This window comes from Lathyrus oleraceus, chromosome 2 (assembly GCF_024323335.1).
Source record: "Lathyrus oleraceus cultivar Zhongwan6 chromosome 2, CAAS_Psat_ZW6_1.0, whole genome shotgun sequence".
Lineage (NCBI taxonomy): Eukaryota > Viridiplantae > Streptophyta > Magnoliopsida > Fabales > Fabaceae > Lathyrus > Lathyrus oleraceus.
The window spans coordinates 50,141,991-50,166,203 of NC_066580.1; the positions used below are offsets into that span (position 1 = coordinate 50,141,991).

A 24,213-nucleotide genomic window follows, 5' to 3' on the forward strand; every position below is an offset into this window, starting at 1 on the left:
TTGTACAAGTCTCACATCAAGACCTCTCTTACAATCTTCTAACATAAACATCAAGACCTCTCCTTTCCCCAATTCGAAGAAATTTTTCACAAAACACCAAACACTATGGTAGAATTTGAATTACAATAATTTAAAGAACCTTTTACAACAAACAACTTATCACCACAACCTTGGTGATTAAGTTATAACACATTATGAATAATTTAAAGTATTTGAATCTTGAATGAATTCTAAGATGAAGATTTGTCTTCCCTTTCAATGTTAATTCAATGATATATAAACTTTAAGTGCTTAGAATATATTATGAAACTTTTATGAATGATTTGAAGGTTTGTTGGTTCTTGTGTTGGCAACAATTTTGGTAAAACCTAGAGTGTTCACAAGATGTCACATGTGTTGTCTTAACATAAGATATTATGTACCTGCTGGATGTTTAAAATGTAATTATGCAGGATTTTTCCAGGATGTCAGACCCGATGTCATGACATCTGTATACAGAACATTCAGTCTGAATGTTATGTATTATGTGATTGCGTTTTTAATGCAAATCTATGTGTGATTGAAGATATGATTAAACACGTTATCAACCAGTAATTACAACGAGATTAACTTATTTTCCAAAGAGATCTAATCAACTGTCATGAGAATATTTAAAAGGAAAATAGTTTTAGGGTTTTATGATGTCCAAGCCTAGCCAAATGCTTCTATAAAAAGGACATGGAAAACCTGATTTGTAACACAAGAAATAAGGAACGAAATATTCAGAGAGAATAAGGGTTTAAGTCTTGTGTGGTTGTGTGTTTTGTAAGCCATTCAATTCATCCATAGATGATTGAATTGGTCTGATTTTTGAGTTGTAACTTGTCACTCAAAGCTTTTAAGCATGAGTGTGTGTTTACTTGATTGAAGCTGCTAAGTAAGATCAAGTGTGTGTCTTTGAAGAGTGTCTTCTTTTCATTGTAATTCTTGTTTAATATCACTGGTGTGATTTGGGGTGAGTGAGTGGGATCTCATATCTAAGAGTTCTTAGGTAGAAGTCACACGGGTAGAGATTAGGTGAAAAAGACTGTAACTTGCGTTGTTTACTGAGAGTCTTTGAACTGATTCTTTTTTAGTGGATTTCCTTCCTGGCTTGGTAGCCCTCAGACGTAGGTGAGTTTGCACCGAACTGGGTTAACAATTGCCTGTGTCTCTTGCATTACTGTTCTTTATCTTTATCCTGTTTGTATTGTTCAAATATTAGTGTCGTGACATTACCTTCGACATCTCATATCTCATACCAGAATTTCAAGGTTATTCATAAAGTTTCAACATTTTGAAAATGAATGAACACTTAGAAAATTGATTTGAATTGTATTGAAATTTGTATGAAAGATATAATTTGAAAACTATGTATTTTTCCTTATATACATCATGAAAAAACAACAATTATGCATTATGTACCGAGTTTTGTAAATCAGTTAAATGATCACCTTATTTAAAAAGTGCAGAATAATTTTCAAACTTCAAACAACAACGATCATGTAATCGGTTTCTTATATCAGTTAACCAGTTACCCGACTTAAAAGTGCATATTTAACGTTTTAAATTTCTGGCAGAATGGTATGTAACCGATTACCGCCACTAGGCTACTTGACCAAAGCAAAAAAAAGAATTATAATAAAATAAGTTAAAGTAATTCAAATAAAAATTAAAATAATAAAACATAATACCTAAAATATGTAACTATAAGATGCAACCTAAGAGGGGGATGAATTAAGGTTGCTCGATTTTTCTTGATTTTGCGCTATGTTCTTAATTTCTTTTGATATGATAACAATATGGTCTTAGCAATATAAAGTGCAAAAAATATAAATGACAAAAATATATATCGTAGTTCCCCTTATCAACCAAGGGTACATCTAGTCGATTCACACCAAAAAATTTATACTATGTTAGATCTTTGTACAAGTCTCACATCAAGATCTCTCTTACAATCTTCTAACATAAACATCAAGACCTCTCCTTTCCCCAATTCGAAGAACTTTTTCACAAAACATCAAACACTATGGTAGAATTTGAATTACAACAATTCAAAGAACCTTTTACAACAAACAACTTATCACCACAACCTTGGTGATTAAGTTATAACATACTATGAATAATCTGAAGTATTTGAATCTTGAATGAATTCTAAGATGAATATTGGTCTTCCTTTCAATGTTACGATTCAATGATATATAAACTTTAAGTGCTTAGAATATATTATGAAACTTTTATGAATGATTTGAAGGTTATTCATAAAGTTTCAACATTTTGAAAATGAATGAACACTTAGAAAATTGATTTTAATTGTATTGAAATTTGTATGAAAGAGATAATTTGAAAACTATGTATTTTTCCTTAAATATATCATAAGAAATCTCTACGAATACATGCATGAGTTTGAGATATTTCCTTGAAGGTTTGTAATAGTTTAAAATGACAATGGTTCATGAAAAAACACAATTATGCATTATGTACCGAGTTTTTTAAATCGCTTAAATGATCACCTGATTAAAAAAGTGCAGAATAATTTTCAAACTTCAAACAACAACGATCATGTAATCGGTTTCTTAAATCAGTTAACCAGTTACCCGACTTAAAAGTGCATATTTAACATTTTAAATTTCTGGCAGAATGGTATGTAACCGATTACACCAAATGTGTAACTGATTACTTACCACCCTATAAGTTTTGAAAAATATTCTTTAAAAAGGCTTGAATTAAGTGGTTTTGATACATGAATACTTAGGAACCTTAGAGATGAAAAAATGAATGATTTTATGAGCATCTAAGGATATATATAATGTGAATTATATTTGAAGACCTTTGCTTCATGATCAATATCTTTTAATTCAACATCCAATGACTGTTGTAATCTTGAAATTTGATTGATTTAGACTTCAACCTTTGTCTTTTTTGATAATTTTTTATCTTTATCAAAACTAAACAAAGATAGATAATGAATATCTTCTTCACAATCTCTCCCTTTTTTATGATAACGAAATATATTGATGTGAAGTTTTTGTTTGACACTTGATGCTCCCCCTATCTTGTATATCTCCACCTTTATTTTTCAATTCATGTTTTGCCTTTGGTAACCTGAAAATTAACAAAGAAAACCATACCTCTTCTCCCCCTTTTCGACATTATAAAAAAAATCTAAAGAATAATATAAGGAAAAGATAAATCATATATTAAAGTACTTATCTTCTTCACAATAGTTTGATGCCAATGTTGATATCAATGTTGTTTCTCTCTGAAAGTGATTATGTTGATACTAATAAGATGCTCTTTGAAGGTGTCAATATTTTCATACCATCTTCAATCAAAGGAAACTTTAATCTTACCATATCATATGATCTTATTGTATCTTGAACAAGCAATCTTAATTTCATAATTTTAGCACTTGGTTTCTAAGTTCCTACAAGAACAATGAATAACACTTTCTAGATACCCAATATTCTTTGGGTTTTTGTGGGTTAGTTTCTTTTCTTACCCACACATACTCACCATTAGAAACACCAAAGTTTCTTATATAGTAAGTATTAGGAGTATGGCCTTTACAATTGCAATAAAAACATTTAGGTTTAAATAAATTCTTATCTTTAGAGACATAAGGATTATTTTTAAGATAGGTTCTCTTAAGATGAATTTCAACTTGCACTTTCCTTGATTCCACATTATTGCATTTATTACTAGACTTAACAAAAATAATTTTGTTTGTACTTGGTTTATCAAATTTGGAGTATCCAAACCCATATTTATCATTAAATAACTTTTGTTTGCTTAGCACATATTCTTGACCAAGTTAACATTTCTCATATTTCTTTAAGACTTGGTTCAATTCAACAATTTTTTATTTAAGTGTTTTAAATTTATTACATGCTGAACTTTTGACTTTGTCTAATTCCAATTTCATGTCATTAGTCTTACTTTCTAGAGATATGATTATTTTCTTTTATTTTGAACATGTTCTAGAAAGAGTCAAACATTATTCATGCAATTCAAGGAAAGCATTACTCAATCCATCATAAGATGGTTCAAGATCACTAACCTCATTTTTTTCATTGTCAGAATGGTGTGAAACAATTAATGTCATGTGTTCTTGTTCTTCATCTGAAGATAAACTTATCTAATTGTCTTGCCATGCCACGTAGGCTTTTTTTATTTCTTATTATTCTTTTTGTTAACTTTGATCTTCTTTTGAAAAGCAGGGCACTCATTTTTGACATGACATATTCTTCCACATTCAAAACAAGTAACTTTCTTTCTTTAAGTTGATGTTTCTCTTTGACTAATTCCTTTTTCTTTTCCTTCCTTAAGAACTTTTCAAATTTCTTGATTAATGCATCATCTTCGGATTGAGATTCTTATTTTTTATCATTATCCTATTTAGACTTCAAATCGAGGGATATAAATTTAACTCAATGCCCTTCACGCTTCTCCAATTTATGATGAGTCAATTCATATCTTTCAATTTGATCAAGTTTCATTTCATGTTCTTGAAGTTTTCCAAATAATGCAGCCAATGAAATTCTAAAATGACTCTTCTTTTCGGATATTGCTATCATTTTTGGTTGTCATGCTCTAGAAAATGATATAAGGACTTTTAAGTTTAGTTCATCATTGGCGAGGACTTTTCTAAGAGCGAACACGTGATTAGTTAGGACGTTAAAGTTTTTTTGCAAATCAAGAATATTTTCATGGGGTAGCATTATGAATAATTCATATTTTTGAGAGAAAGTGCTCAATTTTGATATGTTAACTTCTTTAGTTCCTTCGCGTGTTACTTCTAATGTATCCCAATTTTCTTTGGTTGTTTTGCAATTTGACACTCGAAAATTTTTGTCCATTATCTTCTTGTCGTCATTGTTCCAAGAACCTTTTACCTTTGGTTGTTTTACATTATTTATGAGAGTTATAGGAATGAATGTTCCATTATTTCCAGCATCTCATATTTCACCCCCTTGTGCTTCTAAGTACATTGTACACGAATTTTCTAGAAATCATAGTATTCACCAACAAAACATGATGGTTTGTTGGTGCTCCCACCATCTGTTAAGTACGGATTCGCGAAAGACATATATATCTGAATCGATGAGCAAGTTACCTTAACCTACTTTCATGTCAAGTGCAACCATGAGATGCAACCTAAGAGGGGGTGAATTAAGATTGCCTATTTTTCTCAATTTTACGTTATGTTCTTAATTTATTTTGATATTATAATGATATGTTCTTAGAAATATAAAGTTCAAAAAATGTAAATGACATAAGGGTATATCCTAGTTCCCCTTATCAACCAAGGATACATCTAGTCCCTTCACACCTTAAAGGATTTTCCACTATGTTAGATCTTTGTACAAGTCTCATGCCAAGACCTCTATTACAATCTTCTAACATAAACACCAAACCTATTATGGACTTTGAATTACCCAAATTTAAATAACCCTTTTCACAAAACACCAAACACTATGATGAACTTTTAATTACACCAATTCAAAGAATCTTTTACAACAAACAAATTATCACAATAACCTCGGTGATTAAGTTACAACATACTATAAATGATATTAAGTATTTGAATCTTGAATGGATTCCAAGATGAAGATTGGTACTCCCTTTAAATGTTACAATTCAATAATATACAAACTTTAAGTGCTCGGAATATATTATGAAACTTTTATAAATGATTTGAAGGTTATATTTTAACATTTAGAAAATGAATGAACACTTAGAAAATTGATTTGAATTATATTAAAATTTTATAAAAGAGGTAATTTGAAAACTGATGTATTTTTTCTTAAATACACCCTAAACAACCACAATGAATAGATGCATAAGTTTGATACATTTCCATGAAGGTTTGAAATAATTTAGAATGTGAATTGTTTAAGAAAAAACACAATTCTACATTTTGTACCCGAATTTTTAAAATTGGTTAAACGACCACCTGTTTAAAAAGTGCAGATTCAACGTTTTAAAATTTTGGCAGAATGTGTATGTAACAGCAGTGGCGGAGCCAGATAAAAAAATTTGGGATGACCGCTAACGTAAAATAAAGATTATAAATAAAATGTAAATAGTATTTTAAATAAAACATTAAAGTTAAAATAAATACAAAGTTAATTATTAAAAATTTAAATTACATGACTTAAAACTACCTTAAAGTAATGCTTTACGCGTTCCGAGTGACTTGAAATCGTCAATAATTGACTCCGAACTAATGCTTGCACTAATCTCCCTTTCAATATATACTGTCATGCTATCTCCAAGAAACCCATCATCCATCTTGTTTCTCAACTTAGTCTTAATAATTTTCATTGTTGAAAAAGACCTCTCAGTTGTGGCCATAGAAACGGGAAGAGTCATGATAAGACGAAGTAGTCTATCAATCAAGAAGTAAGTTTCAGCCTGTCCAGATGTAACCAAACATGAACATAGTTCTTGAATAGTTGATAAATTATTCAAGTTTGATGTTTGACGAGCAACAAATAGAAAATGTTGGAGTTGAAATTGCACATTATTCTTCTCTTGATCACTAAAATCCATAGGATAATATTTTTCAACTAAAGAACAAATAGTATCAATGATAAAAGCTTTATATCCATCCTTAGGAGATAAAGAACAAGAAAGAGTTAACAGATCCATTGCCTGCTCACTGAATCTGCTATTCAACTCTTGTAACTGTTTGTCAATGGTAGTGAAAAAGATTTCAACTTTAAAGTAATGTTGAATTGTGACTTGATTCTCTTCAAGACGGGAGCGTCCAAATCTTGTTGTTGAATGAATATCATTAAGATCAGGAATCTTAATACCATGTTTTTCACAAAAAGATATCACTTTAGTAAACAATATATCCCAACCATTTTCTCTCAAACCTTGAATAAGATGTTTTGTTGAACGAACCAAGTTCATAGCATTAACTACATCTTGATTTTTTTTGTAAGGCTTGACAAAGCATATCTGTTATTCCCATGATTTCTTTCATCAAGTGCAAAATAAATATAAAATCAAATGCCTTCAAGTAATTGTAACAACTATCTGCATCCCCACGTGTAGCATATCTCCCTCTATCTTTTGCAATTTTTTAAAAACTAAACAAGTTGCTTCATACATGTTTATCAAGCTAGAAATTGAATCGTAATGTGATCCCCAGCGAGTATCTCCAGCTCGTTTCAATGTACCAACTTGATTTGCACCTTTACTAGTTACAATCTCATCAATCTCTAACAAATGAGCAATTTCTTCTAATTGGGCAGCTTGTAACTCATCATGACGCTTTCTAGAAGAACAAACAACATTCACAACAAAGATCAGCTTCTCAAAAAATTTATGAACAGGTTTGACTTCTCTTGATGATGTAACTAATGTAAGTTGCAATTGATGAGCAAAACAATGAACATAGTATGCATAAGAACAATCCTTCATAAAGAGGGCTTGTAAACCATTCCATTCTCCTCTCATATTTCTAGCACCATCATACCCTTGGCCACGAATGTTAGAAACATCAAGGTTATGTCGAGAAAGTATATCACATATTACTTCCTTAAGAGTTAAAGATGTGGTGTCTTTAACATGTGCCACATCAAAAAATCTCTCTTGTATTAAACCAACTTTATCAATAAATCTTAATACAAGAGTCATTTGTTCCTTTTTTGACTCATCACGAGCTTCATCAACAATGATACAAAATTTGAAATCACCAATTTCCTCATGAATACTCTTTTTCACCCTACTAGAAAGAATTTGCAAGAGCTCTTTGTGAATTTGATGTGAAGTATACTTGCAATTTTGTGGAGCATTTTCCAAGACAACTTTTGCAACTTCATCATTGTAGGATGCTAAAAGTTTCAATAACTCAAGAAAGTTACCTTGATTTCTTGATTTGCTACTTTCGTCGTGACCCCTAAAAGCACAAGCTTGTAGTGTTAACCAACGAACAATGTCAATTGAAGTCTTGAGTCGTAACCGATTATTCATTCTTTGACTTGAACTTTGCACTTGAATACCATTTCTAATATGACCATCTTGATTCAATAAGTCTTGACAAGCTTTCATTGCATTGTTGTGTGGTGAGCAAGGATCCTTCCCTATGTGTTTAAGAAAGGAACAATGTTTTCCATTCCTAACTTTCTTCCAATTTCTAAAACCCATAGAAATAAAGACAAGTGATCCGGGACGTCCACTTAGTTTTTTGCTAAAAAGGTAACATGGTAAGAAATATGTGACATCTTCAGATGGTGAATATTCTAACCATGATGGAAATATGCTAAACCAAGTATGTTAAAACCTTCTCGGATGATCCTCGTTACCGGACAAAGGATAATTTTCTAAATTAATTTGATATGGACTCCATTTTAGATAAGCTCTTCGTATTGCATCCACTTGATGGTGGATATTGCCAAATCGGAGGAAGCTTTCCAGGATCGCGTTCCAAAGAATTTTCAAAACCATGATGCTCTTCAATTGTTGGATTCTCAAGAACTGTTTCAGATTCGGATGTCGGGATTATAATTTCTTCATCTATCTCTTCTCTTTCAATTTCACATGCTTTCCTTTTGAAAAAAGAATCAATTTTCCTATTATTCATCTTTACTCTTCCTATAATATCATATCAGATCCAAAAATCAATTTAGAGAACATAAAAATTAAAAGAGAAAAAAATTAATAAACTTAATTAATCAACTTTAATCCGTTTTCAAATACCGGTAACTTCACTATTAGAAATTAGCAGCAACAATGATTAAATAAACCTTATTACAGTGTATAACTATATTTGTAAATTACAGTGTTATGAATTGGCTTAATAAACCTCATAGATTATTTTAACACATCAAGAAAGAAGAATCCTAAAAATCTCAAAAATACAAATCAAGCAATCACTTTAATTTGTTACTTTTTATAAAATAAGAATGAATAAAGTTTTTTACCTATTAGATGTCGATCACTTTAATCTGTTCCGATTCCGGTGCCGGTAGCAAACCCATATGAGAAAGAAAGGAAAGGTATGAGCTTTTTACCTTATCTGTATTTTAACCTAACTTTGAATGAAAAATAAAAAATAAAAATTAATTTTAATTTAAAATAAGGATGTTTTAGTAATTTAATATATATGAATTAAAAAAAAAGTTGAGGGGTGGTCGTGGCCTTCCCACATCCCCCCTCAGTTCCGCCACTGACCATCTCAGAGAAAAATAGATGCAAAAAAGATTCATTATATTCAAAATTTAGACTTTGAAAATATGCGTGTGTTTGCCTTTGTTGCAGTACTCTTTCATTTTATTATCTCAAAAAGATGAAGACGAGTATAAAGCCCACAAGCCAAATGATGAAGTCGTAAAGTCGCAAATTCCACCCCTAACTCTTAACCAAAGAATAAGGAGAATGGAAAGTCATAAGTGTTTGTTGCTAAAGTGGCACATACCATTTTGGTTTAAACCACTATCAATACAACGAGTTGATTGTAAGTCAATTGAATATTGGAAGCTTTATGATTAATGTCTTCAGAATATTGCTCAGTCATTCAAATGTCAAAAAGAGTACCAAGACTCGAGCTAGTTGAACTAATTTTGAAAGTACAAGAAATCAAAACACAAGATGTGGCAGGATCATGGTGCCCTATAAGGTAATTATATGATGGACCTTTGTTGAAGGATCCATGCCATCCTACGAGGCAATTACATGTTTTACCTTCATTGAAGGATCCTTGATTCCCTACGAGGAAAATAAATGACGGATCTTTGCTGAAGCATCTTTGTTGTCCTACGAAAAGTTATACGATGAACCTTCACTAAAGGATCTTTTCCTAACTACTAGGTAGTTATACGTTGGACATTCACTAAAGGACTTTTGCCGCCTTACGAGGAAATTATACCCTAGACCTCACTGAAGGATTCTTGCCGCCCTATGCGAAAATTATAAGTTGGACCTTTAATGAACGATCCTTACTGCCATAAAAGCCAATTATACATTGGACCTTCACTTAAGGATCCCTGCCTCCCCATGAGACAATTATACATCAGAATATTACTGAAGGATCCTTGCCGCCATACGAGGAAATTACATGTTGGATTGCCACTAAAGGATCCTTGTCACCTTACGAGACAATTATACGTTGGACCTTCACTAATGGATATTTTCCTCTTACAAGGAAATTATTGTTGGACCTTAATAGAAGGATATTTTCTGCCCTACGAGGAAATTATAGTTGGACTTTCACTAAATGATCCTTGATGCCCTACGAGGAAATCATACGTTGGACCTACATTTGAGGATCCTTGCCACCCTATGAGGAAATTATATGTTGGATCTTCAGTAAAGGATCCTAACTAGAGCGATCTCGATTCACCCAAAGCAACGCTAGAGGGATTCTTCCAGAGTAAGAAACTTATTAAGTTAGGGAGACATGAAAAAAGAACCTCAAAAGTAATTGAAAGAGATCCAAGGCAAACTCTGGAGGCTGACATGCAAACAATAAACAAAAGTACATACCTACGGCATTGAGCCTTTCAAATTATGAGAGACTCGCCCCAAATAAAGTATGAAGGACTCACCCCTTAATCTGCCATTTTGTATCATGGTTAAACCTTATTATGCAACTTCATCAACTTAAAGAACACCAATAATATGGAATCAATCAATATACCACCTAATGTGAGAGTATTATCATTAAGAGGAACCAAATGGCGACAATACAAGAAAACCCTAGCATGACAATAATATAGATATTACAAAAGCAAAGTCCTGAGAGTTAAAAAGGGGAATTTGAACTACCAAGTCGCACCAAAGGAAATCGATTATTAAGTCTCGGCTGTGAGACTCGACTATCGCATCTCTCCCGAGGGACTCGACTATTAAGTCTCGCCTGATAGTCTCAACTATTAAGTCTCATACGAGGGACCAAAATTTCAAGTTTTGCTTGAGGAACTCGATTATCAAGTATCTCCCAAGGAACTTGACTATCAAGTCTCGCCTGAGAGACTCAACTATCAACCATCGTCATAGGGACTCAAATTTCTTAGTCACACACATAAATAAATTAACTCTTCCTAGATTAAATCATTTCGCCCTTTCCAAGGCCTCATGCTTGAGGGACTACGGACTATGATAAATTTATTGAGCCCTAGAAGGGATAGTTTAAAAGACACAAGCAAAGTCAACTACATCAAAGTTGGGTGAGCACCCAACATATGTCATTAAGCCATCTGAATAGGGCAGCATGCCACCTGAAATAGGGTATTTACATCGCCCAATTAAGTTTGGGCCTCCTTAATATGCCCACTCTCCTACCCACGTAGCTAGTAAGGTGTCCAAGCAAGTAACTAAGCATATGACCAGTTACAAAAGAAAAATCATTTACCCCACAATTTGAGGGAGAACGAGTCTTCCACTACCTTCATGTTTTCTGGTCATGGGAGGAGGGAAAACAATCCTGAATTTCTAGCTCTGGCCCAAGGAGTCCTCTATAAATTCCTCAATCCCATAACTGAGGAAGAAATTAACTAGATTTACAAAAATCATACTAACAATGTCTCTTACAATCCTCACAAGCAAACTTTCTTTCATTGTTGAACTTTTCGCAAGTACAAAAGTGAAGTTGCTCCATTCCAAATTGTCAGGCCTCTCTATAAGAGTCTTTTGTATGTAAAGATTATAATTCTGTTCACACCCGGGTTCAGGATACTGTGCGTTTTTTACCAAATTTTAATTAAGTCGAGGGAATTAAAATATCATCTCCCTGAATGTGATCCTCAAAACTAAGGGTCATGTTTAGTAATGAACAAATATGAGAGTTAGAATTATACATAACAAATTGAGTGGTTGAGTTCTCAATTTCTTAGTTATAGGATATTTTTCCCCGTGGTTGGCACTGTTCTACATTTTATCTTCACTACAACTAGAATGAAACGCCTCATTCCTTGTTTGGGTAGTCTTTGCCCTTGTCTTTATTTTTCGCATATATGTTACTCTCACTGCCCTCGTGAATTGATTGTAACATAATATTTATAGTATCACCAATTTATCCTTACACAATCTCATCACATATGTTTACACAGGAAAATTGAAATGAAGTAGATGGTTTATTTTTTATAGCTCCTTCCTCTAGAAGATAATGAGTTTGATATATTATTGCATCATGAATAGTTTGTTGCACCTCTACTACAATTGTTTATTTAGAAATATATTTAGGAACTTCACGTCTTGTTGATTATGATATATATGTCCCCTTTGTATCCTCCCTTGTGATATGTTATATTTATAACTTTTTATATTTTGTAACATGATGTCCCAATATATGGTAGTGGCTGTAGAAATATGATATCCTTTCATATATAGTGTCCACTTTGAAGTAAATATTTCCCTTTCAACTAAGATTTAATCAAATACTCTACTAGAAAGATCTATGTCAACCAAGATTCGTGCAAAATGTCCAACAACTCTATTTTTTGTGGCATCTTCAGTGAATAATGGTGTCCTTAGTACACTAGAAATTTCAAGCTACTTTATATTTTTCAACTTTAGTGAGACTGCATTTCATATCTTATTAGAAGTATAATTCTTGTTGTGGTTCTAGTAAGTGGCACCAGAGTCATCATCAAAATTTAGAGTGTTCAAACTTTTTTTTCATTAAAACCAGTAGATTCTTCTAATGAAATTGTCATTGTTAGAAAATATGAAATTGAAAAGTTTAATGTGAAAAATGATTGTTCATATCATATGATGCATATGAAAAATATACTTGTATCATAAAAGGTTGCAAGTTGAATATGGGTAAAATTTTGATATAAGAAGGTTGTGGGCCGATCATGCCATAAAAGTTCAAATTGTTAGTAGAACTCTTAAGGGAAAATCCTTGGGGATTAGAGTAGGCTATGTGATTTAAGGTCGAACTAATAAAAATTCAATTTTGCACTTTCCTATCTCTTATATATTTATTTTCATCTTATTTATTATTCGGCGCTTAAATCTCTGCTTCGTCTCCTTTCTTAAAATTAACCAAGTAAAATCAATCATTTTTGTAAAAAAATTATTTTATCACAATTCACCCTCTCTTGTATTTGCAGTCATTTGATCAACCGTTGGAAGTTTGATGTACGCCATGACATGTACATATTTGGATATTTCACAATTGGATAATGTTGCCCCTAGATTCATGGAGAATCCAAGAAAGACGCATTGAAAAATGTTAAAGTGGATTTTGAGGTACTTCTAAGGTACCATTAACATTGGTTTGTGTTTTAGTGGAAGTACATGACAAATAAGTGGTTGTGTTGATTCAAATTATGTTGGTGATATGGATAGACAGTGGTCTACTATTGGTTATGTGTTTCAAATACACAATGGTCTAGTTAGTTAGCAATCATTATTATAGTTTACCGTGGCATTCTATACTACTTGAAATCGAGTATGACAATAGGAGAACGAGTGAAGGGAGCATTGTGGCTAAAAGATCTTCCAAAAGATTTGGATATGAAACAAGAATATGTAAAACTAAGGTGTGATAGTTAAATTGCGATTCACTTGACTAAAAATCATGTTCATCACGTTCGGACCAAGTACATCGATGTAAGGTATCATTTTATACGGGATGTCATGAAGTAATATCATATTTCTCCTACGAAAGTACATACCGATGAGAATCCAATTAACATGATAATCAAGGTTGTGACAAGTGGTAAGTTCCAACATTGTTTGGACTTACTCAATATTCCATCATGTTGATTCAACCATGGTAAACGTGATCCTCGATTATAAGGTTTGTAGACCTTTGCGGTAATCATGATGCAATTGGATTAGAAGAGACAATTTGTTCGTTCAACGTTTAAAAAAAAATCAAACTATAAACGAATGGAGAATTATGAGAATAATATTTAGTAAAGGTAAACATGGAAGACTAATAGCAATTATTAACGAGACGTTTATATTTGTGGTTAATTTAACACATAAATTGTTTAGCATGTACTAGTATCTCACTATAAATTCTTCTTAAATTTTGTAGAATAATAACAAGTAACAATAAGAATAATAGAGTGTAAAAAGTAAGTTTAATACTATTCAAAAGTTAATATTTCTTTTAGACATTTATATATATTTTTTGTTCAAACTAATTTATTTCTTGTTCAACTTTAATAAAATTGTGTTTCATATTATTAGAAGGCTAATATTTGTTGCGGCTCCATCACTTATGATAGTTCCATGAGCATGACCAAAACTAGTGTGTGAGTTTGGCGCTCACAAGTCCAACCTTTTTCATATGGGTAGAAGAGGAGAATTGAAATTCAAAATATACTCTGGTTAGGAATTAAATTGTTGTTAACCTTTGATTTGTGTTTCTCTATTTTCTATAAGTTTTTCAAATTGATTTTACTAGTTTTATTGATTTTTATAGATTTTTATTTGCATTTTTGATATTTTAGTAATTTTTTCAAATTATTTTTAAAAAAATTAATAATATATTTATATTATCAATCAATGAAATCATCTATTCCTCTAAATTAGATTGAAAATTTTAAACAACATATTCTTAATGGATGACAATATAAAAAATATTTTATATCGAGTATCACCATTAAACTAATTATTTTTTATTGAATTTTTTATTTTTGTTACAAATTAATTTTTTATTTTATTTTTCTATTTTTTAATAATTTTTAATATAATTTATTTTAATAAATTATTATAAATGTAAATTTAATTATGAGAGTAAATTATTAAATTAATAAATATCAAAACGTTTTTTTTTCTAAATTTAGAATTTAATTCTAAAATCAACAAAATAGAATAGCAAAATTACATATTTAAAAGTATGAAATCAAAATGAGTAAAAAAAATGGACCAAAAGTGGATGACGTGGAAGCATTTGATTGGATGACACACGTTGCAAGAAGAGAATTCCTTATACAAAATCGCGTTCTTCTTCTTCTTCCTTCCGCAGATTCAGACAAGAAAACTGTGTCTCTCACAGATAGAAAAAATGGCAAAGCCCTTATTCATTGCTCTAACTACCTTCCTTTTCATCTTCAATCTCGTCCCTTCTTACGCACTATACGGTTCTTCCTCGCCCGTTCTTCAGCTCACTCCTGCCAACTTCAATAAAAAGGTTTTTTTTTTCCTTTTCATCGATCCACTTCATGATCCCAAACTATTAACTACTCTTTGCGATTGGATGTTACATAAAATCGTGAAATTCTGCTTATTTGAAAACCAATTCGGCATTTTGTATTTGATTCTGGATATTTGAATCGTGTTACGTTAGAATTTCTTGTGTTGTTTGATGGTTATATTTGAATCGGGGAATGCTGCTTGATTTTATTAGTTTTGGATTTAGTAGAAGAATTTGTGTAGATGCAATTCGAATTTATGTGAATGTGCAATAGTCTTTTTATAGTATTGGGATTGGATTCTGATATGATGAATTTTTTTTATGAATTAGTAGCTTTTTGTTTGTTTTATCTAGTTTGTAATGCATCAGGTTTTTATGGGTGGTGTGTTATTAATGTCAGGTTTTGAATTCAAATGGAGTTGTTCTTGTTGAATTCTTTGCTCCATGGTGTGGACACTGTAAGGCTCTGACCCCTATATGGGAGAAGGCAGCTACTGTATTAAAGGGTGTGGTTACTGTGGCGGCACTTGACGCTGAGGCTCACCAGGCTCTGGCTCAGGTTTTCTTCTTGCATTTAGCTTTTCTGAATATGAATTGTGTCATTATATACTTCACTTCTGGAATGTGTACACTAGAAAGAAACACCTTTTATGGACCATGCATGATGCAAAACATGATATTGAGCCTGTTTAGATTCATTTATTTGAGCTTATTTACTTTGCTCAAGTATTTGTGATGTCCATAAGCCCTCTTTTTAGCTTATGAAAACAGATTGATTTTAATTTTTTTTTTAAGGAACAACTTATTTATGAGCACTAATATAATAAGTAAAGATTTATCAAAGACGTAGTGTTTCTATCCAATTCGTTACTCTCGTGATCTTTCTTAATAGTTTCTCAACCTCTAGTTGTTTGACTTGACTCTTCTCCATCTGATCTACTCTCCTTACAATAGAATCTACATACATGCCCAAATAACTTAAGACTATTTTCCACCATCTTTTCTATTATAGGTGCTACCATTTCTATGTAAAGCAACCAAAAAATATATTACCTAGGCGAATTAGAATATGTTTTTTGAGATTATTTCTCTTCCTGTCTCTTACTAGACATTTGTTGTTGTTTGCATAATGAAATATTTATTCCTGTAGTTCTTGTAAGTTTAGTTATGATTGGCATGTTGGACTATTTTCTTCATTTTTTTTAATTATAAATGTCTATTTGCAAAATTTGAAAAGAAAAAAAAAACATTTAGATTTTTATGTGTCTCTTCCTAATTCCCTGCAGCAATATGGTATTAAAGGATTTCCAACTATTAAAGTGTTTGCACCTGGAAAACCACCGGTTGATTACCAAGGAGCAAGAGATGTCAAACCAATTGCAGAATTTGCACTTCAACAGGTTTGTTTGAATCTCTTCTGAGGTGTTTTAACTTTTTGCCCAAACGGTTCAATCAAATATTTATGTTCCTGTATAGTGAGTATTACATTTTGGATTCAATAGATAGGTATCTATTTTTTGTGGAAAACAAAACAATTTCTTGTACTTATATGAAAATTTGGATGACTATAAACAAATGAGAATCAGATCAATAACTTGAAATGGAAAATTCTTTTTAGACTTCAATTGGTAGTGTACAAAATTTCAGCAGAGTGTACTTATAGTTCATCTGCATGTACAGGTAAAGGTTCTTTTGAAGGAACGATTAGGTGGAAAAGCAACAGGGGGATCAAATGAGAAAAAGGAAACCACTGCTTCTTCTTCGGTAGAATTGAACTCTAGTAACTTTGATGAATTGGTTATCAAAAGCAAAGAACTTTGGATTGTAGAATTTTTTGCACCTTGGTGAGCGCTTCCTATATTTCAAGAGTTAAATTTTAGTTATCATTATCTATTTATTACCTGACTGAACCTGTAATTCTACTTCTGCATTTGCAGATCTAAATCTAATTACAATTTTTTTTCCTCTTTTATTTCTCAAAGGTGTGGACATTGTAAAAAATTAGCTCCTGAGTGGAAAAGAGCGTCCAATAATTTGAAAGGGAAGGTTAAACTGGGTCATGTTGACTGTGATGCTGATAAGGTAAAAATTATACACCTCATAGACGATACATATTAATATTAGTGTTGTCAACCGTACAAAGTATTCTCAAATAGCACCAGTTGCAGTCTAGTATAGTGGAATTTGAACAAACAGCTATTTTTTCCGCGATTGACAACGCTGATGATTAATACTTAAAATTCCATTGGCTTTGTTCAAGATGACCTCTGTCTGTCTTTTGATTTATTTAGTAATACTTAAATGCAGTGTTAATTATTAACTTTTTTAATCTTCCTTTCAATTTATATTATTCTGATAACATCTTTTTTTGTTCAGTCTCTAATGAGCAGGTTCAATGTTCAAGGATTCCCAACAATATTGGTATTTGGAGCCGATAAAGATACTCCAGTTCCTTACGAGGGTGCAAGAACTGCCTCAGCTATCGAATCATTCGCATTAGAACAGCTCGAAACAAATGTTGCCCCTCCAGAAGTGACAGAGCTATATAGTGCAGTAAGTGTTTGCTTTCCTGCAAACTTTACTTGATTGTCACAAATTTGAAGTGGAGAATATAAAATATAAACGCAAGTATTTGTCTATAGGATATTTTGGAAGAGAAATGTGGTTCTGCAGCTATCTGTTTTGTTGCCTTCCTTCCCGACATTTTGGATTCCAAGGCTGAGGGGAGGAACAAATACCTTCAGCAGTTATTAACCGTTGCAGAGCAGTTCAAAAGGAGCCCTTACAGGCAAGTAAAACTTTAACATCACTGTGACTCTGAATTAATCGTCAATGCAAACTGGTTTTACAATGACATCCAATGAGAGTTCTGCATTTTGCGGTTGCAAAGTGAACTTACGTTAAAATATCATTACACTAACAGTACACCTCTAGGAAACTCTTGAATCGATCTTTGTTGTCGAATTCTTAACAATTTTTATTGAATTTGTGTCTTGAACAGCTACGCATGGGTAGCCGCCGGTAAGCAGCCAGATCTTGAGCAGAATGTTGGTGTTGGTGGGTATGGTTATCCAGCTTTAGTAGCCTTGAACATTAAGAAAGCTGTTTATGCTCCTCTCAAGAGTGCTTTTGAACTTGACCAAATTATGTAAGTATATTCTTCTAATGTTATACAAAATAGTAAACACTTTACTGAAATGAACAAGTTCTTGAATACTATTGATTTATTTTTGGCAGAGAATTTGTGAAAGAAGCTGGACGCGGCGGCAAAGGGAACTTGCCCTTGGGAGGTACTCCTACCATTGTAAAGACAGAACCATGGGATGGAAAAGATGGAGAAATAATTGAAGAGGATGAATTTTCTCTTGAAGAACTCATGGGAGAAGATGCCTCAAGCAAAGATGAACTATAATGAATCAGAAAGGGAATGATACGAAATTAGTGTTTGTCATTACCAATTTTATGCTATAGGAAATGATAGTATGTAGAATATTTAAAGAGAAGTGTGTAACTTATGATGATTGTGCTAGCTGTTTTTCGGTTTTTTGTTCATGTTCTGAGTTAAAAACTAGTCTAGTGATGAGTGAACTTTTGAGGAGCATCATATGTCATTCGGTGGTACAACATAATATGAGGAAAATGTTAACCATGTTTTGCTATTTTAGAAAGCATATATCATCTTATGCTTGTTACTACTTTGATTTTACAAGTTTCCTACTACTTTGATTTTACAAGATTCATACAATTATCAGATCAAATGCACACATTGACAAATAAATATTCATACATAAATTAATGCATTCACATAATCATTATGTGGTGGTTTAACTGTAATAGGCTTAATACCAATTGGTACTTTAGATCCCATTCAACATCTTTTGTAGCAAGCTTCTTGCCTTGAATGCCCTACATCCAATTATTTCAATTGCATACCTAACCCTTAAATCTGATACACCTATGTTAACTTCATCTTTATATTATTCTTATGTTTTGGTATTTTTGTTGAGGAATATACCCTTCCACGTGTATGCTTAGAAAATAATGTCTTCACCTTAAATGTTTGTGTTCTTACAACTATACTACACAACACAATGGAGTTACATCTCTTCTTATGTTTGAATACCACCCTAAATCTATTAGCATCATTATTGAAAAATCGCATATGTTTTGTAAAGGTTAAAACATTATGACATTTTGATAATGACAACAGAATAAAGAAATTAACTATAAGCATTTTTGGACAAGAAGCTATGATATTTTGATAATGACGAGGAATAAAGAAGTTAAACTATAAGCATTGTCGGACAAGAAGCCATCAAAACGTAAAGTTGTTCAAGTTTCAATGTTCACAGCAAAACAAGACAAGTCAAATTCAAAGATTAACATTCAGAGAAATCGGAGATGTGAAAGCTCGTTTTATCTTTTGCTTAAGTTATTTAGTCTTTCTCATCAGTAATATGTAAAATAAGTAAGTGTAAGTCTTGATGTACAAAGACGATGCACGTGCGCACGCACATACACACACAAACCTTTTTAATATCCTCGTATGTTTCATATTTATTCTAAAAACTAACTCTGACAGTTTCTTAATCGATTAAGAAGTCATTTTTATCAATTAGAGATATTTTATAATGGATTGGTCTTATCTTCACGTAATATCACTATTACGGAAAAACTCTTTCACCATGGTTGGAAAAAGGATACCATCACGCCTGATCAACCGTGGTGAAGTAGGGTGTGGTTGTAAATCCGTTGTTTTCAACCATGGAAGTGCAACCTTTGTGATAAACTATGTAGCGTGCTACCTATCACAACGGTTGACTTAAACAACCGTTGTCATAAATATAGTGTCATGAGTTCGATATCATTCTACCCCTCATTAATCATATACAACCATTCAAATAGATTTATGAGATGATAATCAGAAAAATTAAATTACTCTTGAAAAACAACTTAAACGGCCCAATGTTTTTTTGAATTGCATGTATCTTATAATTGATGATTTTCTCATTAACCCATATAATTTGATTCAATTCCAAATTCTTCAAATTGACGATGATGAGTGGATGTCTACTAAGTCTTTCACACAAAATTTAATTTCCTCTTTTTTTCTAGTTTATTTGCAAACGTCAAATTTTGTGTGAAAGACTCAAAATGACATTTATTTATCATCATTGTTTTGAAGAATTTGTGGCATTGAATCAAATTCTAAAGAGAAAATCATAAATTACAAGATGCATGCAATTCATTAAACATTAGATCGTTTAAGTTAATTTTTAAGAATAATTTAATTTTTTTAAATATTATCTCAAAAATCTATTTAAATAAATGCAAGTTCAATGATGGGTTAGTGAAACAAGCAATCACCTTTGATATAACAAACTCACTAACAAAATTTATCAACAAAAACATCAATTAGTTAACATAGATTTGGAGAATTTGATAACTAATCGTTCCTGAAAGCTATGAAAAGGATAAAGTTGAAGGGAGAGTAGAAAACATGTGTTCACTATCAAAATATTATATGAAAGACTCGTATAATATTTCCACAGCGAACACAAGTTCACAACTTTCTTATTAGATTCATGTTCACACAACCACATGCATTAGTGATAAGTAAAGAACCATAACCACTTGTTAGTTGCACATCAAAAACCATTGATTAACAAGCAACACAAAACAACATCAATAACATACAAAAACATTTATCAACAACATACATACATTTAATAGAAAAAATTCGGGGAAAATTAAGATAAACCATTATGTGAACCACACCTTATTAGCTGGGATTTTCGACAAGGGAAAATATGTAACAATCCAATTTTTAGTATTTATTTATTATACTATTATTACTAGATTTTATTTTATTTATGTGGAGTGTTAATTAATTAATGGGTTGTTCGGTAGTATAATAACCGATTATATTAATTAATTTGGTGTGTTAATTAATTATTTAGTTGATAGGAGATATCATGAATAATTGAATTAATTAACTTGGTGTATATTGAGTTGGTTTAATTTATTTGAATTAAATTAGAGATATTTAAATACTAAGTCTTATTGGGCATATTAATTAAATTAGGGTTATCACTCTTTAAGCCCAAATAGAATACTATAAATAAGAGGTAAGAGAGTGAGAATTATGATTCATTTGATCATTTAAGACAATAGAGAAAAAGAAGAGGAAAAGTGAGGAGAAGAAGGGAAGAACAAGAGAGGAGCTAGGGTTTCCAGAAAATTGAAGAGGTAAGGGGGGAATCCTTATTATTATGGGTTAGTATGATTGGGTCAATGGGTAGATGTATGTTTAGGTTAAAATCCCTAATTTTGTATGGTTGTTTGGAATTGTTCGGTTTTGATGAGTATGTTTGATTGTGGTGATTGATTGTGTTAAACTGTAAATTAATGTTATATACTTAGAGTATTGTATGAGTCATAATTTTCTGAACGTTTGACTTTTTATGGAATTGAAATCGGAGGTCCGGAAGTCCTCCAACGATGAAAAACGCAGAAAATTTTGCATGCTGTCCGTCACAATCGCGGCCTTTTTATGTTTTTTGGTCGGAATCGTTTTGGTCATAACTTTTGATCCATAAGTCCAAATCGAGTGCCGTTTGAAGCGTTGGATAGCTGAAACAGAAGGCTATAACTTTGTTTCAAGAATAAAATAATTTTGGAGATTATTTCATGGACTTTTTTGGGGTTGAAGAAGATGAGAATTATGTTGGAAAATTTAGAAAAACAACAACTTTTTAGTAACGCCTTAGTGCACGGTTTTATTCATAACTTTCAACTCGTGAATCATTTTGGGTTGGGGTTTAAAGCATTAGAAAGGTGACTCTAATAGATATTATGTGAATGATGTATTTGTTATGAATGTTAAGATGGTAGAGATGATCTTAATTGCATATTATGTGAATGGTGTATTTGCTATGAATGTTAAGATGGTAGAGATGATCTTAATTGCATATTATGTGAATGATATATTGTTATGAATGTGTATATGTACCATTGGTGGAGTGTGAATGATATATTGTTATGAATGTGTATATGTACCATTGGTGGATTATGAATAATATATTGTTATGAATGTGTATATGTACCATTGTTGGATTGTGAATGATATATTGTTATGAATGTGTATATGTACCATTGGTGGATTGTGAATGATATATTGTTATGAATGTGTATATGTATCATTGGTGGATAATTCATAGGGTTGAATTATGGCGATATGTTGAATGTTAAGATGGTAGAGATGATCTTAATTGCATATGTGTTTGTATTTGTACATTCATTCATGGCATGGTCGGCTTCATGGTGGAAGCGGTGAAACTGTGGGTTCACATGGTATTAGACGTTGATCCTTAATTGGAAATAGGCATAGCAGACGTTGATCCTTAATTGGAAATAGGCGTGGTACATAGACGTTGATCCTTAATTGGAAATATGCGTAGCAGACGTTGATCCTTAATTGGAAATAGGCGTGGTAAATAGACGTTGATCCTTAATTGGAAATAGGCGTAGCAGACGTTGATCCTTAATTGGAAATAGACTTGGTGGCTTGGATTCTAGATATTGAATCGGAAAGCGGTGAAACGTTGGGTTCACATTGGTACCACATGCATAGAGTCACATGTCTTGCATTGAGTCACATTAGAGTTATGTGATAATTGAGTGTATGCATTATTGTGATTGTGATGTGTGTATGAGATATGGTAATTGAATTTGACGATGTTTGGATACATAACTTGACTGAATATGTGATTATGTGATAATTGTAGCTATGTGTATATTTGAGAATATAATATTGGATTTGAATATTATACTCCTTGAGTTTTTATGTGTGCTTGAAACATGTGAAATAAATGTTGGTTAGTATTATTTACATGGTTATATGAAGTGTGATGAATTCCTTTAATTGTTGATTTAATCATTGTGCTTGATTATACTTCTTCATAATGATTTGAATTCTCACCCTTTTTGTTTGAATGTTACCTTTACATGGGTATCGTGCAGATACTCAGGAGTAGTAGCGCTGAAGTAGGTGGACGGTAGCTCGCTCGAGATTAGCTAGAGAGTTCCCGTATTTTAGTTTGAAGACTAGGTAATGAGTCAATGCTCTGGTCATGTAACACTGGGTAGATTAGTAGTATTAAACTCGTATCCTATTTGGATAAGTATTATGTTATTACTTGTGAACATGCTTATTTGCAATTGCTGTTGAGAGGCCATAGTGCCAAATATTCTGATTATGGTTTCCGTTTATTTTGAAGAGATTATTGAGAGATGATCATGGTATGGGACATGGATCATTTGATGAAATGCATGAGTATTCACTATTTTCCGCTGCGAACGCATATGCTTGAATATTCATGATAATTGAAATGTGTTATTTTAAATGACCAGGTGTATTGTATATTGATGATGAACGATGTTTGGTTTTTGAAAGCTTTTAGTTTTTGAAAACATCGATGTGACGCCCTTTTGTTTATATGCGTGCTTATTTACTCTGATTATATGTTAAGTATTTTGGGGTAGAAAAAGGGGTGTTACAAAATACCTTAGCAAACATGCTAAAGGTAGGAACCTGTTGACTGTTTGATGATGTGCACACGGTTCTTAGGTCTCAAGCGGAAAGAAATTGGGACTTATCATTTATTGGGAATGTTATAAAAACATCTCGACAGAAATGATTTTCGACGGCACCAATTGCATCGAAGAGGCGGTTATTTGGGCGCACAGATGTCATGTTCAAATATGGATAACTACTTTGAAGTTGCATTCTAAATGACACATGTAAGAAACGCGAGGCAAAGGGGCATGCATGCTTCTACGTGGAGAAAACTAATGATTTAAACGTTAAAGGCAGTTATTTCTCAATAGTATATATAGGAATTTCATTTGTAGAATTAGGGGTGTTCATTTTACTAAATGATCTCACTTATACTCGAAGTATCAGCGTTAAGAGAAATGAGTCTTCATTGAGAGAATGTATGAACCATGAAACGCCAATCTTTACTTTCATGCAAAAGTCTTTTCAATTCAATTCGCGTTTATGTTTCTTTCATCCATACATCATT

At 32.0% G+C, this 24,213-nt stretch overlaps 1 protein-coding gene across 1 annotated transcript; it reads left to right on the forward strand.

Moving 5' to 3' along the window:
* Positions 1–14,888: 14,888 nt before the first annotated feature.
* LOC127118039 (protein disulfide isomerase-like 2-3) lies at positions 14,889–18,822 on the forward strand. The gene is made up of 9 exons (XM_051048171.1): positions 14,889–15,124; positions 15,528–15,686; positions 16,414–16,527; positions 16,808–16,971; positions 17,110–17,209; positions 17,504–17,680; positions 17,770–17,915; positions 18,129–18,275; positions 18,365–18,822. Exons 1-9 carry the CDS (start codon positions 14,999–15,001, stop codon positions 18,537–18,539), a joined length of 1,308 nt encoding a protein of 435 aa, XP_050904128.1. The 5' UTR covers positions 14,889–14,998; the 3' UTR covers positions 18,540–18,822.
* The last annotated feature ends 5,391 nt before the right edge of the window (positions 18,823–24,213 follow it).